The 27261-nt window shown below is 38.2% G+C and overlaps 1 protein-coding gene across 1 annotated transcript in view; it reads left to right on the forward strand.

Annotated features, from left to right (window-relative positions):
• The window catches only part of MOCOS (molybdenum cofactor sulfurase), a gene marked incomplete at its 5' end in the record, with an annotated part of 232679 nt that overhangs the window by 97304 nt on the left and 108114 nt on the right, over positions 1-27261 (forward strand). The window contains one exon of the mRNA XM_084280179.1: positions 26487-26563. Within this exon, the coding sequence (XP_084136305.1) occupies positions 26487-26563 (77 nt within the window). The remainder of the gene's footprint in view (positions 1-26486; positions 26564-27261) is intronic.

The raw sequence follows: 27261 nt of genomic DNA on the forward strand, positions 1-27261 counted from the left end.
TTGTGTGGTAATAGCAGAAGACTCACAAAACCATCTTAAGTTTAATGACTCAGATTATGTGACTTCTTATGGGATATCCATACTATATTTTATTTAGATGCAGATGGTACTAGGTTTTTTTTAAAACTTCAGTGGTCACTGGCTTCCTAATGGGTAAAAAGAGATATATAGAAACTGAGTAGTTCAAATGTTTAGATGATATCACTCTCAGGCTAGTATTTGAATATTACAAGTACAAGCAGGAGGGTTTTTTTGAGGGGTTGTGGGTTTTGGGTTTTTTTCATTTCTTACTAGGCAAATATATGCAAGACTGCATCTGGCAGTTGTGCTCTTGGGAACCTGTAAAAGAAACATCTACAGGCTTCTCAAACAGATTTAATTCAGAAGAAAAGGGAAAATATTGATGTTCTTGAGAGAAAAAGGTTTTACAATCTTTCTTGACTTTCACATATAAGCAACTGTTCCTAAAGCATAAAATACTCAGATTTGATTAAACATTTGGCTGTCACATTTCAGTCTGCTTGCATTCAATTAAAAAATTCAGAGGGATTCTCTAGCATTATTATAATCTACTTTTTTCCATATCTAGGCATTTATATTATCAAATAACATCTGTTACGGCTTAATAACTGTGTCAAATGATTGTAATAACTTCATTTTCAGTGAATTTTATGATAAAGAGTTTGAGAGTTACAGTGTAGGAAACAGGCTGAAAGGATTGTGTCTCCTGTTTCATACTTTATGGCAGACATTCTGCGTTTGTGCTTTCAGGTAGTAATCTGATGTGCCCCCCACTCCCTTTTTTTTTGATTGCTGCTGATGCCAAGAGTTACAGTTTGTAAATTGAGCAGTATAGGTTGTGTGGCTTTTCTTCATAGCAACCACTGCTAAAAAATGGTTACTATGAGTCTAGCTCTTCTTATCCAATACTCGGCCTAAGTTACAGCTGTCTTGGCTACTCTTGAGTTGGTGTAACTAATACATGACCAGTTGAAGTGAAAAAAATGGCACGCTGCTTTTGTCAGCACCAGATTTAGCATGGTCTGTCCTCCTGGGCAAAATAATAAATTAAAGCTAAGTAACAGCAACACAATTAACCCTTCCTAAAAACAAAAAAAAAAAAAAAAAAAAAAAGAAAAAAAGAAAGAAAAGAGAAAAAAATATTTTTTGTTTGTTTTGGGGGTTTTTTTGTTTGTTTTTCTGCTGTCAGTATACAGATGAAGGCAGCTGCTTCATGGCAGATGATGTTTAGGTCTTGTCTGTAACAAATCTACATTTTTTTCTGCATTTCATCATGATGGGCTGGTTTAGAAAGAGCCAGAGTCATTGTTAGCCTTAGATTTTTCTTATATTTGTCTTGAGAAACAGAGGTTGAAAGATAAAATCAACCTTTCATGAGCTTTTATCAACAAAGCATGTGTACGCATATGGGAAATCCTTCACTGTAGAATGCCAATATGTAGACACCAACTTCATCTTTTACTAATAAACATTTGGCAAACTTTTTCTAGTGTCATCTTGACTATTTGGTTCTAGTGCAGTTCAGATCACATCTCTGTGTGACAGATATCTTTCAAAATAAGGCTTTACGCACTGGATTTTTATAGACAAGGCTTTTCTTTCTTGTAAAACAGATTTCATGCTGATTTGACTGCCAGCATAATTTAGAAAGCACTGGTAGTGTAGTGAGACATTAGTATTTTAGGTCTGGTGGTCTGAATATTAGAGCTTGGCTCGTATAAGAAAATAAGGATGCTGTATATTGTTTTGGTGAGTATCATGAGTATCAAGTCTGTGTCTTTTAGATAGTGCACATCTGAGTAGAAAACAGTCCCCTTGTATTTCAGCATTCAATATTATTTCTGGATTTGCGTTACTATACCTGGATCAGGGGACATGCTAAGAAACCCTTTGCTTTCCATGAACTGGAAGTGCTCCTCTGAATTACCTGGATGTTCCTGGAAGTTTGTAGATGTCATATAAAAAAAATCTGTATTTTGGAAATTTGCTTTATGATCCAAGATCGCATATATGCCTACACTTATTTTAATACATATTAATCTTGAATCTTTCTTTTAATATGGGAGATCTTATTCTGCAGTCTCGCACTGAATAATAGTGTAGGATTGTTACTTGAGAGAGATTTCTACCTTTAATCTAATTAATCAGACATTAGATTTTTTTTTTATTCAGTTTTTAGTTTCTGCTTTGGGTACTGAAAACACGTGGCCATTTTGTCTGAAGTTATTAAGTATTCCACAAATAGCATCGTGTGTCACTTCCTTTTTGAAAACTGTTTTCTGAATTTGCCAGAGTCTCTATTGTTTGACATCTTGCTCTCTCTAGAAAGTATTATTAAACTAATTTGTTCAATTTTTTTCCGCTGTTTCACTAACATGCAAATATTTAATGGGAAAGCATCACTTTAGGTATACTTTAGGTATCTTCCTGATGTAAGTATCTACCTAAAGTGATGCTTTAGGTATCTTGCTGATTTAAAAGGCAGTCATCTTTTAGTCAAAATGGAATATTTGTTTGAAACATCATAATTCTCATTTAATTTAAATGTAGATTGTACTTGTAAATTTTAATATTTAGACATATTTTTACAGTTAGCATCAAAAGATTGAATATTTCCTAATATTCACATTGAAGCTGCTGTAGCATTTGCAAGGTCAGGGTGCTGTTTTCGTTCTCCTGTCACCATAACTTTCAAGATTTCAAATATTCATTTTTTTGGTACTTGCTTTAGCATGACCCTTTGCTAGCACAACACATGTAGCCCCAGAGAGGTTGTACTCTGTCATGCTAAAAGCCTAGGAAGAGCATTCCCAAGCTTTCAAAAATGTGACGCAGTAAAGAACAGCATTAGCTCGTGGGGAGGAGAGTGACAAAGCTGCTGTGTGGAGGCCTGCTGGCCCAATTCATCTCCTGCTGGACTCAATGGGAAACCTTTGATTACGTTCTATATGCCAAATTTAATCCCTTTTAATAATTTAAAATTATTTTTAAAAATACATGAATTCTCACTGATTCTCCATCTAGATATTTCTAGTTGTTTTTCCTGGACAGACTGCTGCAGAATCGGGGAGGCACAGGAAAACTGCCTAATTGTTCGTAAGAATTGCATTCATGGCATTTAATGAATGCAGTGATTAAATTAGATCAACAAAAAGGAGCAGGAGCATGAAGAAGCCCGAATTTGGGGAATTATATTTGTGAATGTATATAAAGACATATATAAGTGAGGCACCATAGTTGATTTACCAGTAGACAGATAACTATGGAAAAACTCCTCCCTGCAAGCCTTGGATGCATAGAAGTATAAATTGCAGGTGTAACAACCTTGTGCAGCTGTAACTCTTCCTGTTCTCTGTTTCTGTTCTGTGTTTACAAAGCATTTTACAATCAGAGATGCAAGGTGCAGTTTTAAATTTTAGTAAGGAGTAAATGCTGTGGTGTGCCTAACCAGACCTTCCATAGAGAATAGGCTGTGGCTGCCCCCTCCCTGGCAGTGTTCAAGGCCAGGTTGGATGGGGCTTTGGGCAACCTGGTGGAAGATGGCCTTGCACCTGGCAGGGGGGATTGGAACTAGATAATCTTTGAAGTCCCTTCCAACCCAAACCTTTCTATGATTCTGTATGTTCAGCTTCTATACAAAATATGAATCAAATTTTGCTATGGTTTTCCGGGTAAAGTAGAATTATCTCCTAAGTTGTTAGTGTGCCAGTTTGTAGCAGACATCCTAGATATTTTCCATAAATCCTTCTATTATTGAATAAAGTTTATGAAGATTAATGCCGGTGTAATGAACACACCTGCAGTCTTCACTAATGTGAGATATGTAATGTAGATACATTTATTTTCTGTTCTCTAAAAGTTTCTCTAATACCTACTTGCTGTTAACATTGTCGCCAAATCCTTAGTGTGATAGTATGCATATCTCTAGTGGATGTGCTACCTTTTAAGATCAGCTGTGTGAAGTTTTCAGAGATTCATGGTATTTGCTGACTCGAACTTACAGTATAACTGCAGTTAAAGTATAACAAATATGGGTTTTATTTCAGTTCTCCGTGAGCCAGAAAGTGTAAATTAACACATAATTCTCCCATGCAGGGAGAACTGAATAAGTTCTCGTTTAATCTCCCTTCCTGTCTGATGAACACAAATGCTTGGCAATCAGAACTGTGAGTCAAAGGGAAAGGAAGATTTCTCATCCGAGCCTGGTTTATTTAAATTATGAGCTGAAGGGGGGGAATGTGAATCTTGAGGAGATCATTTTGTAGTTAATGAAGCGGTTTTAACAGCCAACGAGATCTACCTTCAGCTATTTAAATGGCTGCAGGAAAGTTAAAAAATTATATGATCGTAAGAATTCTCAGCAGAACATCTTATTTAAGTAAACTTTTCTTATCTCCACTCCTTTCCTAAATTAAAGATTAATAATCCATTATTGAAGACTTCTGAAACTTTGCTTTACTCAGGTACACAAAGAATTTAACAAGGAAAGCCCAACATCTTTAAATACTGTGTGGGGTTCATTCAGATACTTTTAAATCTGTAGTGGCATATTGAAAAGGCGTGAAAATATTTGACAAGTCTGTCAAATTTGCTCTTCTGTAGGTGTCCTGAAGGGGGTGGAGGAAGAGTAGTATTCTCTCACTATATTTATGTCCGCAAATTACACTGTCAACACATCTTCAAGGTGCAAATGACATGTAGAAAAAGGAAAGCTATAGACACAAACAAGAAGGAGAGTATGCAACTAGCGAGTTTTTTCATTAAATTACTGACCAAACAATATCTAAGCCATAGGAATGGATGCAGCATGTTGCATGATGAATATTTTCCCCCTCTAATTTAAATTAAGAGCTCTTTCTTCCTTTGAGCCTGCTGCAAATAAAATCCTGTAGCTAATATCCCAAGTAACAGAGGAGTGGGATCCCATGTCTCACGATAAATTAATTTTTCAATTCCACATTAATAAGCCCCCATGGACCCCAGTTAGTCCTGTAGGGAAGCCCTGTCTTACACCCTTGGAATGTTGGCTGGACAAACGGTGTCTCAGGCAACGACCTGGCAAACAGGCTGATCAGTGAGCACCATCAGAGGGTGAGCGACAGCTACAGTACTGTATTCCTGGCCACTTCCAATTCCGGTGGCCAGCTTGCCCAGCCTTGCTGTCAGCGTGACTGTGGACTTAACTGTACAGAAAGTAAAAGCAGAAGCCGTGTCTCCTCCTCACCTTTCCTCTGGACTGTGCTGAGGTGCATGTTGATTACAGGTAGAGATTAAAGTTTAGAAAAGATCAGAAGATCTTGATGTTGCAGAAAACATCAGCGTATCCACTCAGTAAACTTAAAATGGCTTGACTGGTGATTCAAACCGCCTTTTGACTGATGCTGTTGTCAGAATAAACTGGTGATCTTAACTCTTTCTGTAGTAGAAGCTGAGTGATCACTACATTGCAAACTGATAACTTTCCAGGCATACACTGCTTTTTTGAAGTGTTAATAGGAGAATAGTATTGACACACTTTCTCTGCCAGTTCTGTTTCCATTGGAAACTTAGATACATGACAAGATCTCCAATCAGAACTTCTCATTTGCTGAAGAGGCCAAAACCCAAACATTGAACCCAGCTGTTTTTTGTTTCACAAGGAGTTTTAGGGCTCTAGAAGCGTGCAGCTAAATTCTTGCCTCTGGGACACTGAGGACATGAGAATTAACATAGTCAACAGTAGTCTAAAATAGAGGTGAGGCAAGGCTCATTAGTTGCAGCAACCAAATATATGGGACAAGCACTACAACTGGGAAATCACCTCCCTTTACAAGCCTTGCTTTACAAGGTTTAGATACCATTACATCAGGCAGCTTTTCCTGATGCTCCATGGAAAAGAAATAAACATTCAGACACTACTTTCTGATTATTGCCCGTTTCTCCTTAAGCCAAACCCAGAATTCTAACAAAGTTTACTTTCTAGGGAATAGCCTTATTGTAAGGATAAAATTTGGTTCTTAAGTTTAAAACAAAGCACAGCATAGCTTCATTTGTACTGGAACATATAGTTATCAATTGGAACAGAGACATTCTGGCTTCATATACCACAGTGATTTGACATCCCATGGTGATATAATTACTATATGCATTACAGATCTGCAGGAAAAAGAAGAAAGGAATAACAGTAGCATTTGTCTGATTTCCATAGGGGGAAAATATCTTTGGCATCTGTTTGCAGAAAAAAAACCCAAAAAAAACAAAACAACTTTTCTGACAGTCTTTGTACGACATTACACTAAATGCACAGTAAAAGTAAGATAACCTCCTTTATAATATACCTTTGGATAGGCCGTAAAAGGAATGATAATTTTTAAAAAGCAGTATCATTTTAGAACTGTGGGGGGGTTTATTTCAATATACGTAGTGTAGGTGAACATTGTCTAGGTTAGTGATTGATTTTTAGACAGCATCTTACACTCAAAGAGGAACTTGCTTCTGCAACCTCAGGCAACAAAAAATCAGCGAGGCATGGTGGCTATTGTGTTTTCTCTATTTGTTCAATAATGTACATATCTAGTCAGCACCAATTAGGTTTGGAAGTTCAGTTCCCTTCTGGGTCTTCTTCCAGTCTCTGGGCAGATGTGAGAAGACAGCCTTACCTTGTACTATTTCCACATCCTGTCTTAAATATTTTTGTTTCAGTTATTTCACTGACTGCCGGGAAAATATAGTCAACAAAGTGATAAAACCTTGAATCCTTTTCTTCGTGGCAATTTGATTAGCATTTAAAATTATAATTTCTTTGTGAGTGAGAAGTTCAAAGTTTGTCTTTTCCCTTTTAGCATTGCCTTATAGCAGCATCCTAAGAGAATAAGATCTTCCTGGCATATATGAGATGCATCAGTAATAATCCCGTTTGCAGAAGTCCTGCATTGATAGAAAATGTTGACATTCAGACTAAATACTAGTGACAGTTTTTCAGGCTTTTTTTATAAATTACATTTATATGATCTTCCTTGTAAGATTATCCCAATGAAATGTTGACTCGTTACTCTGTTTTCACTCCATTGTTTTTCTGGTTTTGTTTTGCAATCCCCTGATTATACTTGACTCTTAAGAAAAGCTTTAGAGAATGCCCTGTATTTGCAGTGTGAATTACGATTGTGCCAGTGTGCATAACAATTACATTATAAATATTTCCTCAGCCATTTGATAAAGACTCAAATTAAGAAAAATAATTACCAGTACAATTACAATTATATATAATTACGCTATACGCAATTTAGTTTATCTCTAACCTCCTCTTGCCACAATGTGTTCATTGTTGAAGAATGAGATTTTAGCTGACTGTTTTGGCAGTGTACATGGATTTTTCTGTCCTTTACAACGTATTTTTCTTAACTGAAGAGTTTTATAAGCACGTTTTCTCACCAGAAGATAATGCAGTTTAGCTGTTTCAACTTCCAGCCTTCCAGATGAAAACCTTTTTCCTAATGTGGAGTTTATCTTTTATCAGGTTAGACTCTTTGCTCTAAAATAGCTACTTCCTTAAATATAAATTATCTATACCTGGACGAACATAGTTAATTTATATTTACACAGTAAGAGAGATGTATGGCTACTGGATTTATTTTTTCCTAACCCAGAAATTGATTAAGCATAACAGACATTTTCCCAGACAAGCACAAAGTCTTCCAGATCCAGTGTCTCTGAGAGGGAGCAATACAAATTCATTGTAGTTATATGGCACAAATATTACCCATGGGCTAATCAGTCTGTATCAAAACACTCCAGGAGGTAGAACAGCTGAGATGTGCTGGCTTGCTTTCTTTGTGCAGAGCAAGTATGCACATACTTGCTGTTCTCAAGAACTGCACCTACACTGACTTGCCTTGGAAGGAATCATCAGCCCTTCATAAAAAGCAATGGAAAATAAGTCATCTAGAAAAGAAAGGGCTGTTTATTTTGCATCTTCCAAATTCAGAAATGCCCTGTGGTGCTGCACAGCTTCTCACTCTGACCCAAAAGCCCTATGTTATCTGGTCACACGCCTCTCCAACTGTATGCAGTTTTGCTGACCAGGAGAGGCTGTGTACAGCATAGTCTGTATGGCAGTATTGTTGTTTGTAACAGATTTTATTTGGTATCCTCTTTATGTTGCTTTCAAATAGTCCCTTGATACTCTAAAGCCATCCTCACATGTTAAACAGTCATGCTAATTGTGCTTTTCAGAGGCTCTGAGACTAAATATTTTCTCTTTCTCTACGTGCTTTAGGGAATTCTTGTCCTATTCTAGATGAAATCCTGGTTTTAGACAGTCTCTCTGTGCAGCTCTGTCTCAGATGTATGTAATACTGATTACTCCGAGCTCTTTATTCAGTACGCAATCTGCTAGTCTGCTTTGACTCAACAAAGGAGCAATAGCATATGATTAAAGCAAGTTCTTAGGATTTGAGAGATCTGGATCATCTTTCTTTTTCAAGTTCCATAAAATTTTTATTTTTTAAATTTATGGTAAGTACAGTTTTTGAAAGTGGCTGCAGATTTTATTTCCCCTGCCTGTATTAAAGTCTGAGATCCAACGCTGACGTTAGTTGGCAGAACAGTAGCCATCCCCAGCACCTGAAAACAGAACCCATAATATCACCAAATGGGAACCGCAACTCTTTTCTTTTTAAGCTCCAGTCTACCTTAATAAAACAGGAGAGCAGTACTTACCTTCTGCATGTGGGCACTGCAAAAAGGTCAGTCAGCCCTCCACTAAGACTTAGTTTTAAAGAGTGATTGAGGAAAACATGCAAATGAAGATAATTAACTTAACAGTTGCATTTAGGTTAATGTACGTTGCTTGTATTTCATTGTCATCTCTTTATGGCAACATCCATGGTAGAACACAAGGTGTTAATTTATAACCTGCATTTAGCAGCATTGAGCTGACCTCTTGTGCTGAGGGGTGCAAGGTAGAAGGTAGTGAGCTGAGCTGAATGGTTGGACATATTCCAGAGCAGGTCCTTGTGAGCAGTTGTTTGGGAAGTGTCCAATTTACTCTGATCAAGATAAACATTGAGCGTGTATAACTCACAGATACATATGAAATAAATCTGAAACAAGTCAAGTTTCTCCGCATCAGTGGATGGTTTGCAGGGATTTAATTTAATTTAATTTGGTTGTAAAGTGAACTAAGGGCCACATATCTGGCCAAGAGCAGGGAAGGAAGTCGAAATGACTCCCTTAACATTAATAAAACCTTTAATTTCTTTTTTTTAATTAGAAATAATAGCTTTAATCTTTTTGAGGAAAAATTGCAATCAGAATCACCATAGCAGGTGTTAGCTACTGAAACCAAGGGAAAAGTTTAAGTTCTAAAGGACAGAGAACTTGCATATAGGCACCAGTACTGCATAAGGACGTCCATCCCATGGTGGGAGCCAGCAGTGTGTGTCCCTGCCAGCCTCCCCAGAAGACCCCTCAGGCACCATCTCCCTCTGCAGATGTGGGTACTATAAGCAGAAGCAATCAGCTTGGTGCTCTTTGTCAGCCTACCTGCAAAGCACTCTACGTGGTGACTTCTGTGTGCCAGCCTAGGGAGGAGAGAAATAGTCACTAATTGTGATTATAGTCTGTGATAAATTCGCCTATAGAGCATGCTGCTGCTAATAGGGGTGTCACTGGAGCAACCTAAAACCTTTCAATTAGACTCACCTTTCAATTAGTAGCCAGTCTCTTCAAGCCTGGGGCCAAGTGCTTCTGAAGAGTCAAATTGTACAAGATCTCTCTAGCTAATCAATATCCATATCTATGAATAATCAATATTTTATTCAGCCTATTCCATTATTTGCATTTTTTATTATTGTGACAGAAGATGGTGAAAAATGCTGATTCTTTTTGCACAGCTTAAAATTTTCCAAGCTTTTTGCGATGATGGATGTGCCAATATCAGATGTTGTAACTCTCAAAAATCTTCCAGTTACCTCAGTAATGTATTCTGGTTTTCTCAGAGGAGCCTTTAAAATGGCTCTGGTCAGTTTGATTACCAGAATTTTAATAGATGGTATGATAGCTAATTGAACAAAAGCATTAGTCAAGTTCTATTAAACATGGTATCTGCAGAGTTGAATCCAAATAACAAATATGGGTTTATAAACTTTCATAAATACAAAACTGCATTAGTCCAAATGTTCTTGACAGTGTGTTAACAGGTATATCCTTCTCCATATAAACAATTTTAGACACAAAATACCCTTAAAAAATGCTAGACACCCTCAAAAAATGTTAGACACCCTCAAATCTAGAGAATATACTTGTTTATGAAATCACAGCTGATCAGTTATTTTATAGGTTACAGCTGAAAATGAATTTCAGATAGAGTTTTTTTGTAGTTCAGACGTAGCAACAGGATGTTAGTAATATTTATTTATAGGTTTATACTAAAATAATGATGCTTTAGAATTGTTTCTACAAGAATGGCAGTACTGAACGAAAGTTTTCTGTCTCAGCTGAGCTGTAAGGGCTTTTAGTATTCATTTTGTTTTCAGAAGAACTTGTGGAGAACTGTGCTTTTTTGATTAGACGCTAAGATCATGTCCATGAAGTGTATTTGAATTTGGGAGGATGGAAATGCAACACATCAGCAAATTGTACATGCCATGTTGTATGTGCACAGAATGCTATGGCACAGCCAGAAATTACAGCAAAATAAACAAATTCTGCTGGTTTAAATATGAGTTCTCAGCATGTCATGACTTGAAAACAATATCTCAAAATGAACTGCTTTTCTGTGTACTTGTACCATTTCTCTTAAGCTAGATGTTACATCTAGACTTAGACTGAGCATTAAAACTTTTTTATTTTAACCACAAAAGCAATGGACTTACTCTTTGTTGTTTCCCTCTGTGCCTGGTGTTTCCCTGGTAAAGACATGTAGCAATCAGTTACCTTTGTTCAGCCATAACAGGCAACACATGTAAAACTATTGCTTTCTGTTCAGACCTGAGGTTACCCAGAGCTATGAGGGACACAGCTCCTTGGGGCAAGCTTGCCATTCATTCTAGAAGAAAGCCTAAGGCCAGCAACAGCATTCATAAACATATAAGCATTCCAGGTGACAGGAGACAGGACAAGGGGAAATAGCACAAAGCTGTGCCAGGGCAGGTTCAGATTAGATGTTAGGAAAAATTTTTTCTCTGAAAGAGTTGTCAGGTCCTGGAACAGGCTGCCCAGGGAAGGGGTTGAGTCACCATCCCTGGATGTGTTTGAAAAAGGAGTATATGAGGTACTTAGGGATATGGTTTAGCATAGGACAGGAACGGTTGGACTCGGTAATCTTAAAGGTCTTTTCCAACCTTGTGATTCTGTGATTCTGTGATAAATGAAAACTCACAGGTACCTCCTGAGAGTAGAAAATTCTTTAGAACTATGTCTAAGGTGAAAGCAATATTCATTTAGTGGCTACAAAGAGAAAAAAAAAAACAAACCAAAAACCAAAACCAAACAAGCGGAGACAGTTAAGAGTTACCTTAAAATACCCTGAGCTGTCTGTCTATGGCATCCAAAGTTATTATTTTTATTTTTCTCCCCCCCCAGGACCTTAAGTTTCATTCTTTTGTGTGTATGTACACATTGAAAAGGAAGATATCTCTTTCAGAAATTGTATCAGAAAGAACAAAGGCTGTGTTTTTCCTCATAAGCTGCCCTATTAATGTCAATTTTTAATTTTATCCTTTGGATTTCTCATTAGCTTTACAACATGTCTAGATTATTTAATTATTATATTTCAGCTTGTAGATGACATAAGATTTAAGAGCTTTTTCTGGGCTCAAGCAACTTGTCACTACATTTTGCCTGAAGCTGCTTTTGTATGAAATAATCTTCCCGTAGTTACATTCAGGATACTCTGCAGAGCATCTTAAGAAGTCTTAAATGCTAAATAACTGTCACATAGCAAGTCTTAGTATTATTGCACTAAATTACATTGCAAGCAGCGTGATAAACAACATCATAATACTTTGACACATTCATCATTAATTATAACTGAAATCTAATCTCAACTGGATTTTTTTCAGTAATTATATCCAGTACAGAAAACATTGACATATATGGGGAAGGGGGGATGGAGGAAAGAACTCTTCCAAAGCATAGCTGATATATCAAAATACTGAATAGCCTGACAAGTCTTACTAGGTTTTATATGGGGTTTTCTATGTATATTAAAGAGATTAAAATATTTGAAATGTATTTGGAATTCATTATGTGAATAATTCTTTTGAAGGCAAAACTTTGCTGTGACCTACTGGTTATGTCATTTTAAGGTGCCATGCACAAAATCCCAGATTTCTGCTGTCTGACATACAAGACTAGTGGTGAACTAAACTTAAAATCGTGGATTCCTTCAACCACCACAATACTGGGTGGCTGGTAGTTTATCTTTCATACTTACTAGGCTTCCTTTATTTCCCTTAAAAACACATACAGTATTTGTGAGTGGCAACTGCGTGTATCTTTTCTCTCCACTTTTTTCTTCTTGTTCTCCACTAAGGTGCCTTCTGCTGTTGGGAGCTTCCATTCTGTCAATGCAAACTATTTTCTTTTTGGACCGGGAAACGCAGGAGTCTGTAGCCAAGCTGGTGACTGCAGTGCTGTGTGCTGCTTACCATCCCACTGCAGTACACCACCACAGTACCCTTTTGGGCAAATCAGAGCCTATGTCAACTCAATTGATGTGAATTTCCTTTTTGTTTTGTTTGCCATCTGCCCAAGACTCTGTTTCTGCAAAGTACTTAATTACTTATATAGTACTAAGCAACTTTCAAGTGCAATTATATTTTTCTCTGCATATTATTATGAATTCCCTGCATGCAGAGCTACCTGTTTTCTGCCAGACTTAGTTCTCTTCAGCAGTTAGCAGGTCTAAAGAGACTGTGTTATATTTGGAGCAACCTCTGCTAGTTCTTTTATAAGATATTTCTACCCATGCCAAACATCTTCACTGCCTGTTATTTTACAGAGATCAGTTACCAGGCTGCATGTGCCTGAAACATCTGTTTTCTGTATCCAAAACACCAAAGTAGTGGAAGAACAAGTAATTTCATTGCAGCCCTGGTTTGTTGTTGGTTGGTAAATGAACTATCAGAAACTCTTCTCTGATGGGCTTTTTATAGAAAACATACCTGGCTTTCTGTGGAAGGGGAATGAAATTCTTTGAAACTTACATGCAACTACTTTGTCTTATACTTTCTGGTACATTTGCCATAGCATATACAAAGCCTCAGTATATTTCCAACCAGGAGGGTTGTACACTCATTAAGAGCTAAATTTTGTAAGTGCTTTTATTGATAACAACAGATGACTTACTCTATTGGTGCTTGTTGAGTTTTTTGAATGAGCATTTTATATTACAGTGTCACTGTACAATTTTTCCTTCCCAATGATTCTGAGATTGAGACAGATTTTCTGTATTTTTACATGAAAAAAACACTCATGGAGGTGGTTATTTCCATTTTCACCGTATTAACCTAATCTAATAAAATGATACAGCTGTCAAGATCACCTTTTCCTTCCGTGACAATTAATCTAAATAAAATTACCTTTTTATTCCTCACCACCATCACCAGAGACCCTCCTTACTAGAAGCATATGAAACTAGTCAATACGACATCCTGTCAGGCTGGTAGAACATGCACACAGATTTATATGAAAAAAAAAGGCTGGTACTGCATTTCTTTTTCATTTGTCTCAGTAGTCTCTTTATACATCTAATGTACAAGAAAGTGCCACCTTAATTCAGCATGAAATGGAACAGACTGTTTCAGGGAAAAATCAAGAAGTGTGACTCCCAGGTTTTCAGAGGTTCCCAAAGTTACAAATTCCTGTATTTATGTAATATTTATGTGCAGATTCATAAAATGAGAGGAGTGGCTATTTTGGCATTTCCATTTATTGGATTCTTAGAAAGGGCAAAAAACTTCGGGGTCATGTAATCAACTTACTTGCTGCCAAAGACACCCACACTATATAAACCCTTCTTTATTTTGAGCCTGTGCACAGAATGAGGAAGACACCTTTAGCCAGAGAAGGGAGGGCTTATTGATTTTTGGTTTGTTCCTGCTACTCCTGTTGGAAATAATCTATAATAGTAATTCTATAATCTCGTATCTCAGATTGACACAAAACTTCTAATTTGCAGTCCGTATTATCCTGTGTTAAATTTGGCAATTTATCTGCATTTTTCCTGTGGCTTAAAACAGGTCTTTTCCCTCCATGGGCATTACCCACCTCTTCCATCTCTAGAACTACCAAGAACAATTTTGCTTAGTTTTGAATTTCCATACTAAGTGAACCAAACACTTCTATAAAATGGGCTTTCCTTTTCTCTGGTCATCATACAGTGTTCCACAGAAAAACGTATCAGACCTTTATTAATGGTCTTAATATTTTTCTATCTGTAAGTCCTAGCATGTTTTCTTGACTGTCATGCTGATGGCTGATAACTGATCTGATCAACTAATAAATTTGATGTTTCAGATGACAGTCCTCCAGTTCATGGCAGAAGTTAGTGTAAATAATCCCTAACTCCATAATAGGTTTGATGTGTGGTGATGTGCTTATCATATATTATGGCATGTTCCATATTTGAACTTTTTGGGTTTAGGATTTTCAACCTGTTGTAGTTTTACCTGGTGAGGTTCTGGTGGAGGAGGGGGAGCTGCAGAGGTGGCTTCTGCAAGGAGCAGCCAGAAGCTCTCTGCAGGCCCCACAGAGCGAACACCAGCCAGCTCAAGGCCGGAGTCGCTGCTGACCAAGGCCGAGCCCATCAGCGATGGTCACAGCGCCTCTGGGAATCACACTTAGGAGAAAAAAAACACATCTGGCCTCCAGTCAGGGTCAAACCACCACACAACAGTACTTGTTTCTTTCTGCACACAATATGCAGCCCCTTCTGCTCTATTGACAATGTCCAGATTTCACTCCAGCAGCCTGTTTTATCTTCATATTCCTACCTTTTATGCCAGGATCATTACTGAGACTACAAAAAGAATACTTTCCTCAAAACCAGGAACTAAACAGGTAATCTTTTGCTAACGTAAAAGTTCCCCATTCAGCACCATTTCTTAGCTTACCATAGCACTCTTATAATCCTTATTCTGTAATAGTTTCTCAGATGGCACAAGAGGTGATTGATGTTTTACTAAAATCCAGATTAATTATTTCTGTGTTTCCCTTGCCTAGAAAAATAGTGAACTCTTAAAATGATAGCCTCTCTGGGCTTGATTTTCCACTGGCACAATCCATGGTGCATTTGAATGTGCTTTTATTTACTCATTTAATTGTCCTTTCATTCAGAACCTGTTTTCAGGATGTACATAAGACTGAGATCAAGCTAACAGATGTGTTGTTGCTTGGATCACTCTAGTTTCCCTTTCTTCAGTAGAAATATTGTGTTTTCTGTTTTCCACTCCTGATTTGACAAATTTGTTTACAGGTCTGTGTTATTGGACTTGGGAGTTTTTGATGCCAATTTCTTACTATTCTGGGACATGGTTTGTCTGTCTGCCTGTGTTCAAGTACATTAAAACCTTTGAAGTGAGTTTCCACACCAGTTGCAATAACTACAATTTTCACACTTTCCACACACTTTCAGCCATGAGTCACCCTGTCCTGACCTGTGTTTTTCATCAGACTTCTTGTTAAAATCTGAAGCCAAGTACTCATTTAGTTTTCAGGCCCTTTTTTATCTTCCAACTCCTTGCTTATGACTAGCAATCATTGTCCATATTTATATCTATATTCATATTTATATTTACATTTATATTTTCCATTTATTTCTGTTCATATTGTGTTACTATATAATATTTATATTTTCCTTTGATTTTATATAAAGACTAGCGTGTTATTCAGTTTAATTTGTTTTGTCAGGGCTTGGCTCTTGGGAATTGTCACTTCATCCCTGGGCTTTCTGTCTTTCCAACAGTAGCTTCCTTCACTGAGCAGCCCTTTTTCTGATTTCATGTCAACTTTTATAAGCAGTGCTAAACTCTCTCTTCAGAGGGGTTGGTTTTTTTTGGTGACAGTTATTGCTGGTGGCTTCCTTTAAAAGTTCATTTTCACTCTTTTTTTTTCATTCTTTTGGGATGCAAATTGCATGCATTTTTGAACCTCAACTTCAAGTATTTTTCAGCCTTCTCTACAAAGAAATATCTAATAATTTCAGTTCAGTTTTCGTGACCAAGTAATTTCATTAATGTCTCAATTTACCCCAATCACATTGAAAAGCTCATTTGAGGTTGCTTATCTGTCGGTGCCACGTAAACTTGTAATCCCTCTGACCAGGGTTTCTATCAATCAAAGTCTTCCGTTGTGTATTGTAGAACTGTTTGTAAAAGCCATTTTCAGATCATTCTTTTATTTGTAGCTGGTTTTGTTTGGTTGTGGCTCTAATGTTAAGAAATAATTGAACTCAACCATTTTTGTTATCTTGGTTTTGCTTTTAGGAAATATAAGGTAGCATTTATTTCTGTGAGAGTGATAGAAAAGTATCTGTTGTTTCCCAAAACCGTTTTTTGCTGCATAGCTACATAGCCTACAGCAGAATCTCAGCAACTAGTCCTGCTTGTTTTGGACATCTCACCAGAGACTTAAATTCAAAACAGTTCTGTTTTCTTCACCACCATCTCTCTTACATTTCTGTGTTTTCTTTAGCACATAATTTCTATCTGTGATTATTTTTCTACCACATACTAATGTTGTGTTCCATGGAGCCTCTAATCCCTCCATTTTGTAGCCCACTTACTTTTTCTTAGCTTATAAACTGCTCAGGTTTTTTCACCCACTGTTTATCCTGTTTTCTGTTTGGATGTTAGCTGGGACATTACTTCCATAACAAACACTTCTGTGAATATTAAGCTTTTTATTTCTCTATTGATTCACATACTCCTAAGTCTCTGCTGTTTCTTTTCTGTCTCCTCATATATCTAACTCATACTGTTTTCTGTCAAAGCAAGGGATAGGAGTCATCTCTCTGTGCTCCCTCCTTCAGGCATCTGCAGTGCCAAGTAAAATGCCAGAACTTTCCTGAGTCCTCAAAGGAATCATTAGTTGAGGTCATCCTTTCTTCTGGACTAGATGACTGGAGGACCTCCAGAACATTCTCTGGTTATTGACCTTATCAATGCAGGTCCAGGACACCTGTGGAAGCTAAAGCAGCTACCTGTGTTAGTGATATCAGCATGTGATGGTCCTGGGGTCTTCATCAGTGCCCTCCTTTTGAAAAGAAGAGGCAATTTCATGGAAAGGGTTCTTGCCTTTCTGCATTATAAGCTGAGAACTACTTAACAGTGAGAAATCAGGAGTACCTGCTAATTCAGTATCATGGTTGTGAGTTCAATTTTCTGGAAATTTGGTAACTCCCAATATCCAGACTGAGCTGAGCAAATCAGTCAGAGTAGGTCCTTGGAAAGAAACATCACTTATTTTTTCAACTTCCCCATCCTCATCTTATGAACGAGATGCTACCAGTTGACCTCACAGGGTAGTGTGAAGTCTTAGCAAGCCTCTTAGTGATGCTGAAAAATAAAAAAATAAAATATTGGAAGCAGTCGGCATAATATAGTAGATCTGAGGTTCCAAAGCAGAAAGGTATCTTGGTAGGTTCTATAGTAAAACAGTTGATTTCCAGGATACACCTGGTTCAGTGTAGCATTATCATACTATGTAATATTTTTTTCAAGCATGAGAGTGGGACAGAAATAATATGTGTTTTTCCTCATGAAAGTCTCAATTGGTGGCACTCCCTAGGCCTAAAAAGGTTTCATGTGTAGCCTGGAAAGCCTTATTAGCTGAAGTCTTCCTTGTACTTGTCTCTTCTCGTTCTGCTTGTACTATTTTACTGTTATCACAAAGGTCTCAACATGCAAAGTAGCTAATCAGACCTTACTCTGAACCTAAGTTGTTTTATAGCAGTAATTTAATAATGCCAGTCCTATCAAGCTGCCAGCCTCTCTGAATACACAGGGTGTTGTTAGTATATATATATATATATATATAGTATGTATATATTATATATGTTTAATGGAATTTAGCTGCTCAGTACTTGTTACCACTTGTAGTTGGCATATGCCATCCAGTTCGGGCAGTTCCGCGTATGTGCACGTTTGCATCAGAAGACGACACAGGTAACAATTACATTCTTGCTGACAGCTATTAAACATTCAGCACATGCATGAAGGCTTCTGACATGCACTTAACAGGCATTCCACTTTATAAAAAGGAAAATAATTTCTTGCTTGTACTTAATCTGTGTCACTGATGAGTGGAAAGACCCTAAGAAGTCTAGTTTCCCATGAAGGCAGCTGACGTGTGGACATGTGGTTCAGAGTCCAGCTGACCTGTGATGCCTTCAACACCTCCCTGGTTTCCAGTGGCAGGAGATCTGGAAATGGAGGTTCGCTGTGATTTTGCAAGACCTGAGGAGTTTCTGCACACTCCCAATGGATGTTGAAACTGAATTTGCAAGGTGCACTCCTGTCCCTACGGGTTTTGGCTTAGATTGGTTTGTAGCTGCATGAGAAGAGTATAGTTGGGAACTTTCTCTGTTTAGTATTCCTTTTTTTAGTTGGAAAACTCATAGAACAGGCAGTGCTAAAGTCAGACAAAAAGGCTCTATTCCTTTTTTTTTTTAACTTACTGCGTTGCAGCAAAAGTATTAATTTTGCTGAGAACCCTTACTCCTCCACCTCCTTTCTCTTTCTTGTGGTGTCACTATCATGAACAGATTTTGAGTCTGTGTCTTACTGACAGTAACAACATTTGAAATTCTTTCAGTTAGTTCTCAGGTTGCCATGAAGGAAGAACAAATCTTGTGGTGATGCACTGGAACAGGTTGCCCAGAGAGGTAGTGGAGGCCCCATCCCTGGAGATAATCAAGATCAGGCTTGATGGGGCTCTGAGCAACCTGAGCTAGTGAAGATGTCCCCTCTTGCTGCAGGGGGGTTGGACTAGATGATCTCTAAAGGTCCCTTCCAACCTAACAGATTCTGTGATGGCTCAGCATGGAATGGTTTAACATGATGGGCTTAGCAGTGAAGAAGCTCCCAATGGACGCTGCTTATCTTGAGTGTACACGGCTTGTGAAAATTAGGTCCAGGAAGAGTTTATTGCTAGAGAAAGACCTTTTCTGTATGGGATCAGACAAGTCTTTTCACCACCCACCCCCAACTGAAGAAATGAAGTGCTCAAATGTGTTGCTGGATACACTTTTGTGTGCAGTGGAAATAAGGCTTATGCACTGCAGTAAGCCCTGCTGGGAGGCACAGACCTTCCTGTAGGATGGAGCCCACCCTGTAGGATGGAAGGCAATCATAGGGACTTTTCTCTATTATGTGAGGATAAGTTACGGCTAACATTATCTGAGGCCATTGAACTGGGTCTGCCTCACTGACACACATGATTAGACATCTGGATTTTTAAGCATACATTCATGTTCGAGTGAAGCCTTTTTTGTCTGCCAAATTTTTAATTGATTTGTCTTTAGCAGCTGATTACAAAGTTATTCTTTGTCCCCAAATGCACCTATTTAAAGATGAAAGATCCTGTCTCAATCTTCATGAGGAAATAAACAAACCTGTTTATACTGAACACGGACAAATTATTACAGCTGGTCACATTATTGCTCATGAAAAATTTATCTCCAGAATGTCTTTCACCCTTTCTTTCCTCCTAAGGAGAAAATCAAAGAAAGGGCTTTGAATTTTTATTAAAGATTCATTACTCCTAACTGATCAGTGAGCAGTTTATGCAAATACACTTTGCAAATTGCTCACTTTAACTATTACTTGGGGTTATATCTGAATATTACCTTCCCATGGGAAGCAAAGGTGTGAACATTTGGATTATTGATATTTAATCATGGGAGAATAATGCATTTCAAATGTTAAATATTCAGACAGATACAGAAATCATTTGCAGTACACTTGCTCACACTGAATTGCACCTTAATGGAGCTCTTGTTGACATTAATAGGTTACAAGTTAAGATGAATGAGTATAAATCACAAGCTAACTAGCTGATAGTTGAACATATTATTCTTTGAGGCCAGTTAACCAGCAGGTCTCATGTTCCTGAAGACTTAAATTATATATACCTCAAGGAAATATCTCTGCATGATGGAATTTTAAAGAGAAAGTTTCTTTTGTTTCTTCTTTCTGCTTAATGCAAGAAAACCACTTTGGCCAATTATGTGAATTAGGAAGGGAACCTTTGGAGGATCTTTGTAGGTGTTGGTGGGGGAAATGTGTTATCCTTGAGATATAGCATATTCATTGTTATATGATTTAAATGCTTAGGGCAAAGCACTAGTATCAGTATTTTTTAAAATAGAACCATAGAATCATAGAATAGTATGGGTTGGAAGGGACCCCAAAGATCATAGAGTTCCAACCCCTCCCTGCCACAGGCAGGACCACCAACCTCCAGGCCTGGATCTACACAAGGTTGCCCAGGGCCCCATCCAACCTGCCCTTGAACACTTCCAGGGACAGGGCATTCACCATCTCTCTGGGCAGCCTGTTACAGCACCTTACCACTCTTTCTGTACAAAACTTCCACAAAAATGTTATTAATAAGAGAAATTGAATTTTATTTTAAAATTGCACACAGTTGAAAGTAGTTGTGATGTATAGTTACAGGATTTTTGCTGAAAGCCAGAGCCATGAGGAGCTGAGAATCTGCAAAATCAAAATGTGTCATTCAGCCAGATTTGAGTAACAGGCTCAAGGATCCTTACTGTTCCTGTGTGAAAGGGTAAGGTTTTTCTAGATGTAGGTAGTGAGCAAAGTTACCAATTAGAAGTTCACCAAATTGTACATAAGGGACAGATGCACAGGGACATTTGAGAAATAAAAATGGATTGATTTATTCATTCAGTTTTCACCTCCACATGTGGCAGTTGTTTGAGCACTGGATAAGCATTCTCCTTTCTTTATGTGTGAAACAATCATCACTCAAGAACGTGTAATGTGCCACTAACAGAAGTAAAAAAGAGTTGCTGAAGTGGTGAGGGTAGGTGTCTTATTCAGAGGTCTATAATTTATTACTGCTCTCCTAGCATTTAAATTCTTGGCTTGCTGTATCATGCTTCTGTGCTGGCAGTTACGCAAAAGTTGGATTATTGCAAAAGCACTATTTAATGAGAGCATACATGTCCACTACAATGGGCTGTCTCCTAATTTTACTTCAGTGGCAGGCACCATATGAGACAAGGATATTTATTCCAGAGAGAGCATGTACCTGAGGTTAGTGGTCTGGGGATCAGATCCTCTTCCAAAGGTTGTACTACTAAAGCATCAGAAAGCCCCCAGGTAAATGCTTGATTTTGCATGATGCTGCCTTAAAATTCAATTGTTGGTGTTAATGTGGCTTTCACCCAGTTTGGAAAGTGACTGATAGGGACAACAGGCAAATTGCTAAATAATGAAGAGCATCATCTGTGGGAGTCAAAGCCAGACTGGGGCAAATATGACCTCAGGAGAGCATCAAACACCCTGGAAAGGTACCTGAGAACTTTGTCTCAGGAGGAGCTGATGCATGTGCTGAAGAGCAGAACAGGCCAGTAATTATGTATTTGATGTTAAAGAAAAGCAAAACAAATATAGCTCCTTTGCAAATGTTGGTTTTGATGCTGGAAAGCAGAGAGACCAATTAAGATCCATTCCCCTGCTAATATCAGAGATGGCAATTACTAGCCCAAGAACACGGATGTGACTGAAAACAGTCTGTTCCTACAGCCATAAGCGTGACACTGTATACCCTTGCTGCTATTGTAACTGCAGAAAATGTCAATATAGAATAAACAGGTAAATGTATAAAATGTAAAAATTGAATTTGCCAAGACAGTTGTTTCATGTGGAGGTGATAGAGAATATTTTTAAGAGGTGAGAAATAAGATTGGAATGAACTACTTTTGAATGCATACCAAGAACCTCTCTGCATTGTTGTACTTTTTAATTAGATGAAAATAAATGAATTGAAAAGATGAAAGGAACTCGTGTAACATCTCACTTCAAAGGACAGCTCCACTCTTGAGGAATGTTTATAAAAAAGAAGAAAGAAAAGCAAAGCAGCTTATTCAAGAAGTGTGTCTTCTCTGTGGATTTTGTTTCACTTTTACCTGCTTTAGAAACTCAGGAATGACTTCTGCTCATTTGACCTAGATGGAGTCATTACCCCGGTGTAAAAGAGAGTGGAAGCTGGCTGACAGTGATGATCCCCACTTCATGCTCCTTCATTGCACTTTGCATTGACTCAGCGATGCTCTCAAATGAGCAGGATTGGTGTTTGACCTTGTGATGGGATTTGTATCAAAGTTTCAAAGCTCTGAGCTGTATTCTGGACAGAAATCATACATGTGGTGGCTCTGTGTCTGGATTTACTTTGATAAATGAATTGAAAAAAACAGCTGAATCACTCATCTACTTTCTGAGGTAGTCAGCCTTCCCACAGTCTGGAGGCAGGTGCACCCACCCAAAATACCTAAAAGCTGTGTCTTGTGTACTGTCCGTATACAGAATAGCTTACGTTGGTACGCTGGATGTTTTACCACCTCAGCATTGCCTGATTGGTCCTGAGGGACTTTTTGAGCTCCTGACTGAAGTGAGTGCTGTCCAACTCCAGGGAAATATTTTTGTCTTCCACCAGATTTTACTCATAAGTCCTCTCCTTAAACGTAAGTTGTTTAAGTGCTTTCTTTCTGATCGCATCTGCCCAGGCCATGACTGTTGGCATCGTATTTCCATGTAAAGGAAACCTGGCTGAGAGAGCAAATTCAAACTGCTCCAGGTGTCGCAGTTTCCTTACTTTTTGCACTTACTTTACTCTCAAGTGTGAGATAGTGCCTTTAGAAAATGAAGTTTATGTGCAGAAGCCTAACAGAGAATTGTCACAACCAATAGAACAAGGACCCAAAGAAGGTCTAGCCTCTCTCTGTAAGAAATAGTTCTTTCTCATGCTCAAAGGAAAGATTGCTGCTTCTAGAAACAGAGCTCTTGTGTGACTTGGAAAAGAAGAGCAGCTCATCTGCTTCCTAACACCTTGATGGATGCAGGCAGGCTGCTCTGTTCTTCATTATGCTATGAGCTGTTTAACCAGTTTGCCAGGGAGCAGGTTGACAGTGCAATGCTATCAGCTTTTCACAAACACAATCAACTGAGCAATCGAGCTCATCCCAGACGTGATTAAGTAGGATCAATTATAATAAGAACTAGATAAGAGAGATAAGCTTGTTGTTTCTTGGGTTGGTATTCTGCAGTATTAGGCTTTGTAAGTATCCTTTATGCATCATCAGCTGCAAAACCCTTACTTCAGTAAATGGCTTCTAGACCAGCATTCAAATGAACTCCATCCTAAACTGATTATTTTAACACTAGAACTACCATTAAGTGAGGAAACAATTTATTTGAAGGATCAATTGCATCAAACAGAAAAACAAGCATTGAAGGCAGTGTTTTGCCATGCAGGGAGCATGTTTGTTCCAGATCCTGAATACAGTTAAATATTCTGGGAGGGAGCGCTCTGTGTCCCAAGAGGGGAATAGCTCCCCTTCACAGTATCATGTTTTGCCATAGTACTCAGTAAAATTGCTATAGCACACAAGTCTTAATTTGTTAAATACTAGAATGTATAGATTTGCTAAATATCAGAATTTATGGGTGATTCCTGTTTTTCTGGGGATAAAGTAAAATGATTCAATAGCTGGAAGTATGGGGGAGATGGCAGCTTTCCATGAAATTGCACATCAGGTGTTTAGTAAATCTGAAGGATATATGTAAGAGTCAAGTGCACTGGAAGTGTAAATATAGATATTATAAGAATTGCTAAATATTAGTGTTTTCTTCATCAGAAATGGAAAGCTGGTAATGAAGAAGTAGAGGAGGGCATATGGACATACAAAATGCAAGAGAGGAATGTTACAAAATAGTCCGTATCTAAATTGTAGAAAGAGGGACCTGCCCAGATCTTTGAGCAAATATTTTTAAGCATTATTTTCAATTTTTTTTCTGGTTTCTGGTTCTTGCAGTGAAGCTCCCAGCAGGCTTTTTTTTTTTTTTTTTTTTTTTTTTGTGACACAGAAAGAATAAATAATGTGGATTTGACAAAACAATGCTGGATGCTTGTACCGCCATAGCAATTGTGCTGTTCTGGAGCATAATATTTGATCAACCCCCCACAAGTGTGTTTCCTTTCTTTTTTTTTTCTGAGCAGAAAGAGATTCCTAAGCTCTGGACTATATCCCTGAAAATCTTTAAGGTCTTAACACAGTTCATGCCTGTCTTCTATTGCTTAGCAGTGGATGTACTTCAGCTGTTTGCTTAGTTAATAATCACATCTAATGAACAGAAATCCAATTTTCGCTTCCCCTTTTACCATAGGTAGAATTCGGAGGCCTTTGAAGATCTAGGCTGGCACCTTGGTTGACCTTACAAGTACCTTTCCATTCTGATAACAATAAGGTTGCTGAGGGTTGTGCAGCCTTCTTGATGGACTCTTCGCTGGCTTCAGTTCCCAGCGTTTTCTTTGCTTTGTGAGCCATTGCCAGTAACTGAGCCGGGCAGGTCAATTCCCCCTCATGGTGCCTTTCTGTAATCTCTCCTTGGCAGCTGTATGGGACCACTGTGACATTTCCTGCAGCCAGTGCAAATTTTTAATGTTTTTCTGCATTTAATTCCAAAACCACTGTTAGCATTTGCCTTATCTCTTCATCCTTCTCCTCTCCCAATTTTTCTGGCTTTTTGGATAGAGTATTGCTTCCCTCAGATGCCAATCCACGGGTCCCTGTGACAATGTTCGTGGTGTTAGATCTCGTTCAAATCACAAGTGGCCATGTTAAATTTCATCACCGACAGCCAGCGAGGGTTCTTCCATCAAGTTCAGAAGTGATTGGCTTTGGTATCAGCTGTTACTGAACGAGATTCAGAAATTTGTAAGGAGGATTCTTTGGCTTGTTTTGTGTTGAAATACGTGAGCGCGACTGGTCTCTTTTGGGCCATTCATTCTTTTAGCAGTCCAACACTTTCCCTTACCACTTGGTTGATAATTATTTGCTGCCTCTTATCTGTCTTCTTTCATCCCAGCTGAACATACTACTGCATATACTCAGTACTCTTGCATTATTCTTTTGTGTGGGACTTCACCAAATTTTTTTGAGAACCTTACATGTCCTTCACCTGACAGTGTCACTTGCAATGTTTAAATTATGTGGCAACTATAGAAAAATTAAATAGGAGATAAGTGAGAAAAATCGCTGTAGAAATAGGAGCTATTATGCTATTCTCTTGAGGTTTACTTTATTAAAGAAAAAGCACTTGAAGTCTGACATTTTTAACCTTTGAGCCTTTTCACAATATATATTTAATTGTGGTACCAAATGCTTTTTACATGCATTATGAAAAATGATATATCCAGGGGGAAAAAAATAAGTAATCCCTATTTTCTTACCTGTTTTGTATGCATATAAAGTATTTTTGCCTAAGTTGTGTTCCACATTGTCCAGTCATTTTTCAGTGTGGACATCAGCAGCAGCCCTTCCTGAGAAAGATTTAGGGAACACCAGGTTACTAGGAAGGTCTCATCCTCATGGTGAGAGTTAAATTTGAACTTGAACCCTTGGACTTAGGTTTGTTGCTGTGGGTTAATTTCCAGCATCGACTGTTACAGTTTTGGAGATAGGTCTCTTCTTCTTAGAGGCTTGCTGTAACCCCAGGTTCAGCCTTACATGATAATGAGTTCTGCAGAGTTTTGGCATGATCAGTTGTCAGCATTATTTTTCATTGCCCTTTGTGGTAAAGCAGGCTGAACGATTCCCTCCCTAGAACTTCTTGTGGACTTCATGCAGTGCACACAGAGCCTGTTTTGATGCTTGAGATGGTGTCACTTTGGCCCTTTCAGATTCTCTTGGGCACCACTTCCTGAATACATCCCCATTTTGGAGCTCCTCCTTCTCCTTCTGAACTGTGGGAATGGCTGCAGTAGTTTCCCAAATCTGGCATTTTTGTTTCCATTTGGTGTTTCCACTGAAAGACCTGTTGGCAGGGGATGCATGTTTTCCCTCACTTGTGTACAGACACAAAGTCTTTGCCTGTCTCCTTACCTATTCCTGACATCTTCTGACATTGTCAGAAGGTAACTTAAGACCTTGTGACTGACATGAGCTCCTAAGACATAACTGTTAGCCATTGCTCTCAAAATCCAAACCCAACAGTAGCTCACACAGGGGGAAATACAACATTTATCTGAGCAAGCAACTGTTTATATGAACCTCTGTAGCTTTGAAGAATATAATTTTGCTGCATAGGACACTACAAGATGGGAAGATTAATCCCTAAGGGAAGAGTTCCTACTCTCTGTGTTATAAAATACTAACTAAATACTACTAAATAGATTTAAAATGTGTACCACAGCTGCATGATTTGTTTACTGTGCTCATTTGTTTCATTCTTTAGGTTTGAAGATGGCACAGTCTCTTTTCTTGATATCATTGCTCTGAAACATGGATTTGATGTTCTGGAAAAACTCACAGGTCAGTTAACAAAACTGTAATACTGAAGAGTGAAGTTCCAGATTTATACTCAGGGCACATTTCTGATCATATTTCTATGACTGTAGCTTTATTTTTCTTTCTAGATTTATTATCCATGCTCATCAATGTGAAGATCAGACTTCAGTGTGACCGGTTTACCCAAGTCTTGCGTGTGGTATTACTGCAGCCTAGTTTGGAGAAAACAAAACTATGTAGACTGTTCTCCACAAACACACATGCAAGGCTTGAGTGCATCAAGCACATCTAATCTGCCTCACTCTCAGGAGTGCAACAGGAAAATAATAGTAGAAAGTAGTTGAGCTGCATCCTCTTGAGACTGGCAGCATTAAATTTCCTGCTGTGTGTGAGGACCAGGCAACTTGGTCTGGTGCAGAAAAGCCATTTGGTAATAAGATTAAGAGAGGAAACAAAAAAAAAACAAAAAAAAAAAAGAGAAAAGAGAGTTTGGAGTACACCCCAAAGCTTTTTGTTAAATTGGAAATATTGTCCCACTATGCAGGTAGCTGTCATCAAACAGCAAACTTTCCAGGCTATGACTTGTCCCAGCAGTTTATTTATGTCTGTGCTATGGCACACTTTTCTGACTGGGCATAAGGAAATAAATTTTCAGGATGAGGGTAGCTGAACACCAGAGCAAGTGCCTGGAAGGACTGTCAAATCTCCATCCTCTGAGATGT

The sequence above is a fragment of the Gallinula chloropus genome (genome assembly GCF_964237585.1).
Source record: "Gallinula chloropus genome assembly, chromosome: 2".
NCBI classification, from domain to species: domain Eukaryota; kingdom Metazoa; phylum Chordata; class Aves; order Gruiformes; family Rallidae; genus Gallinula; species Gallinula chloropus.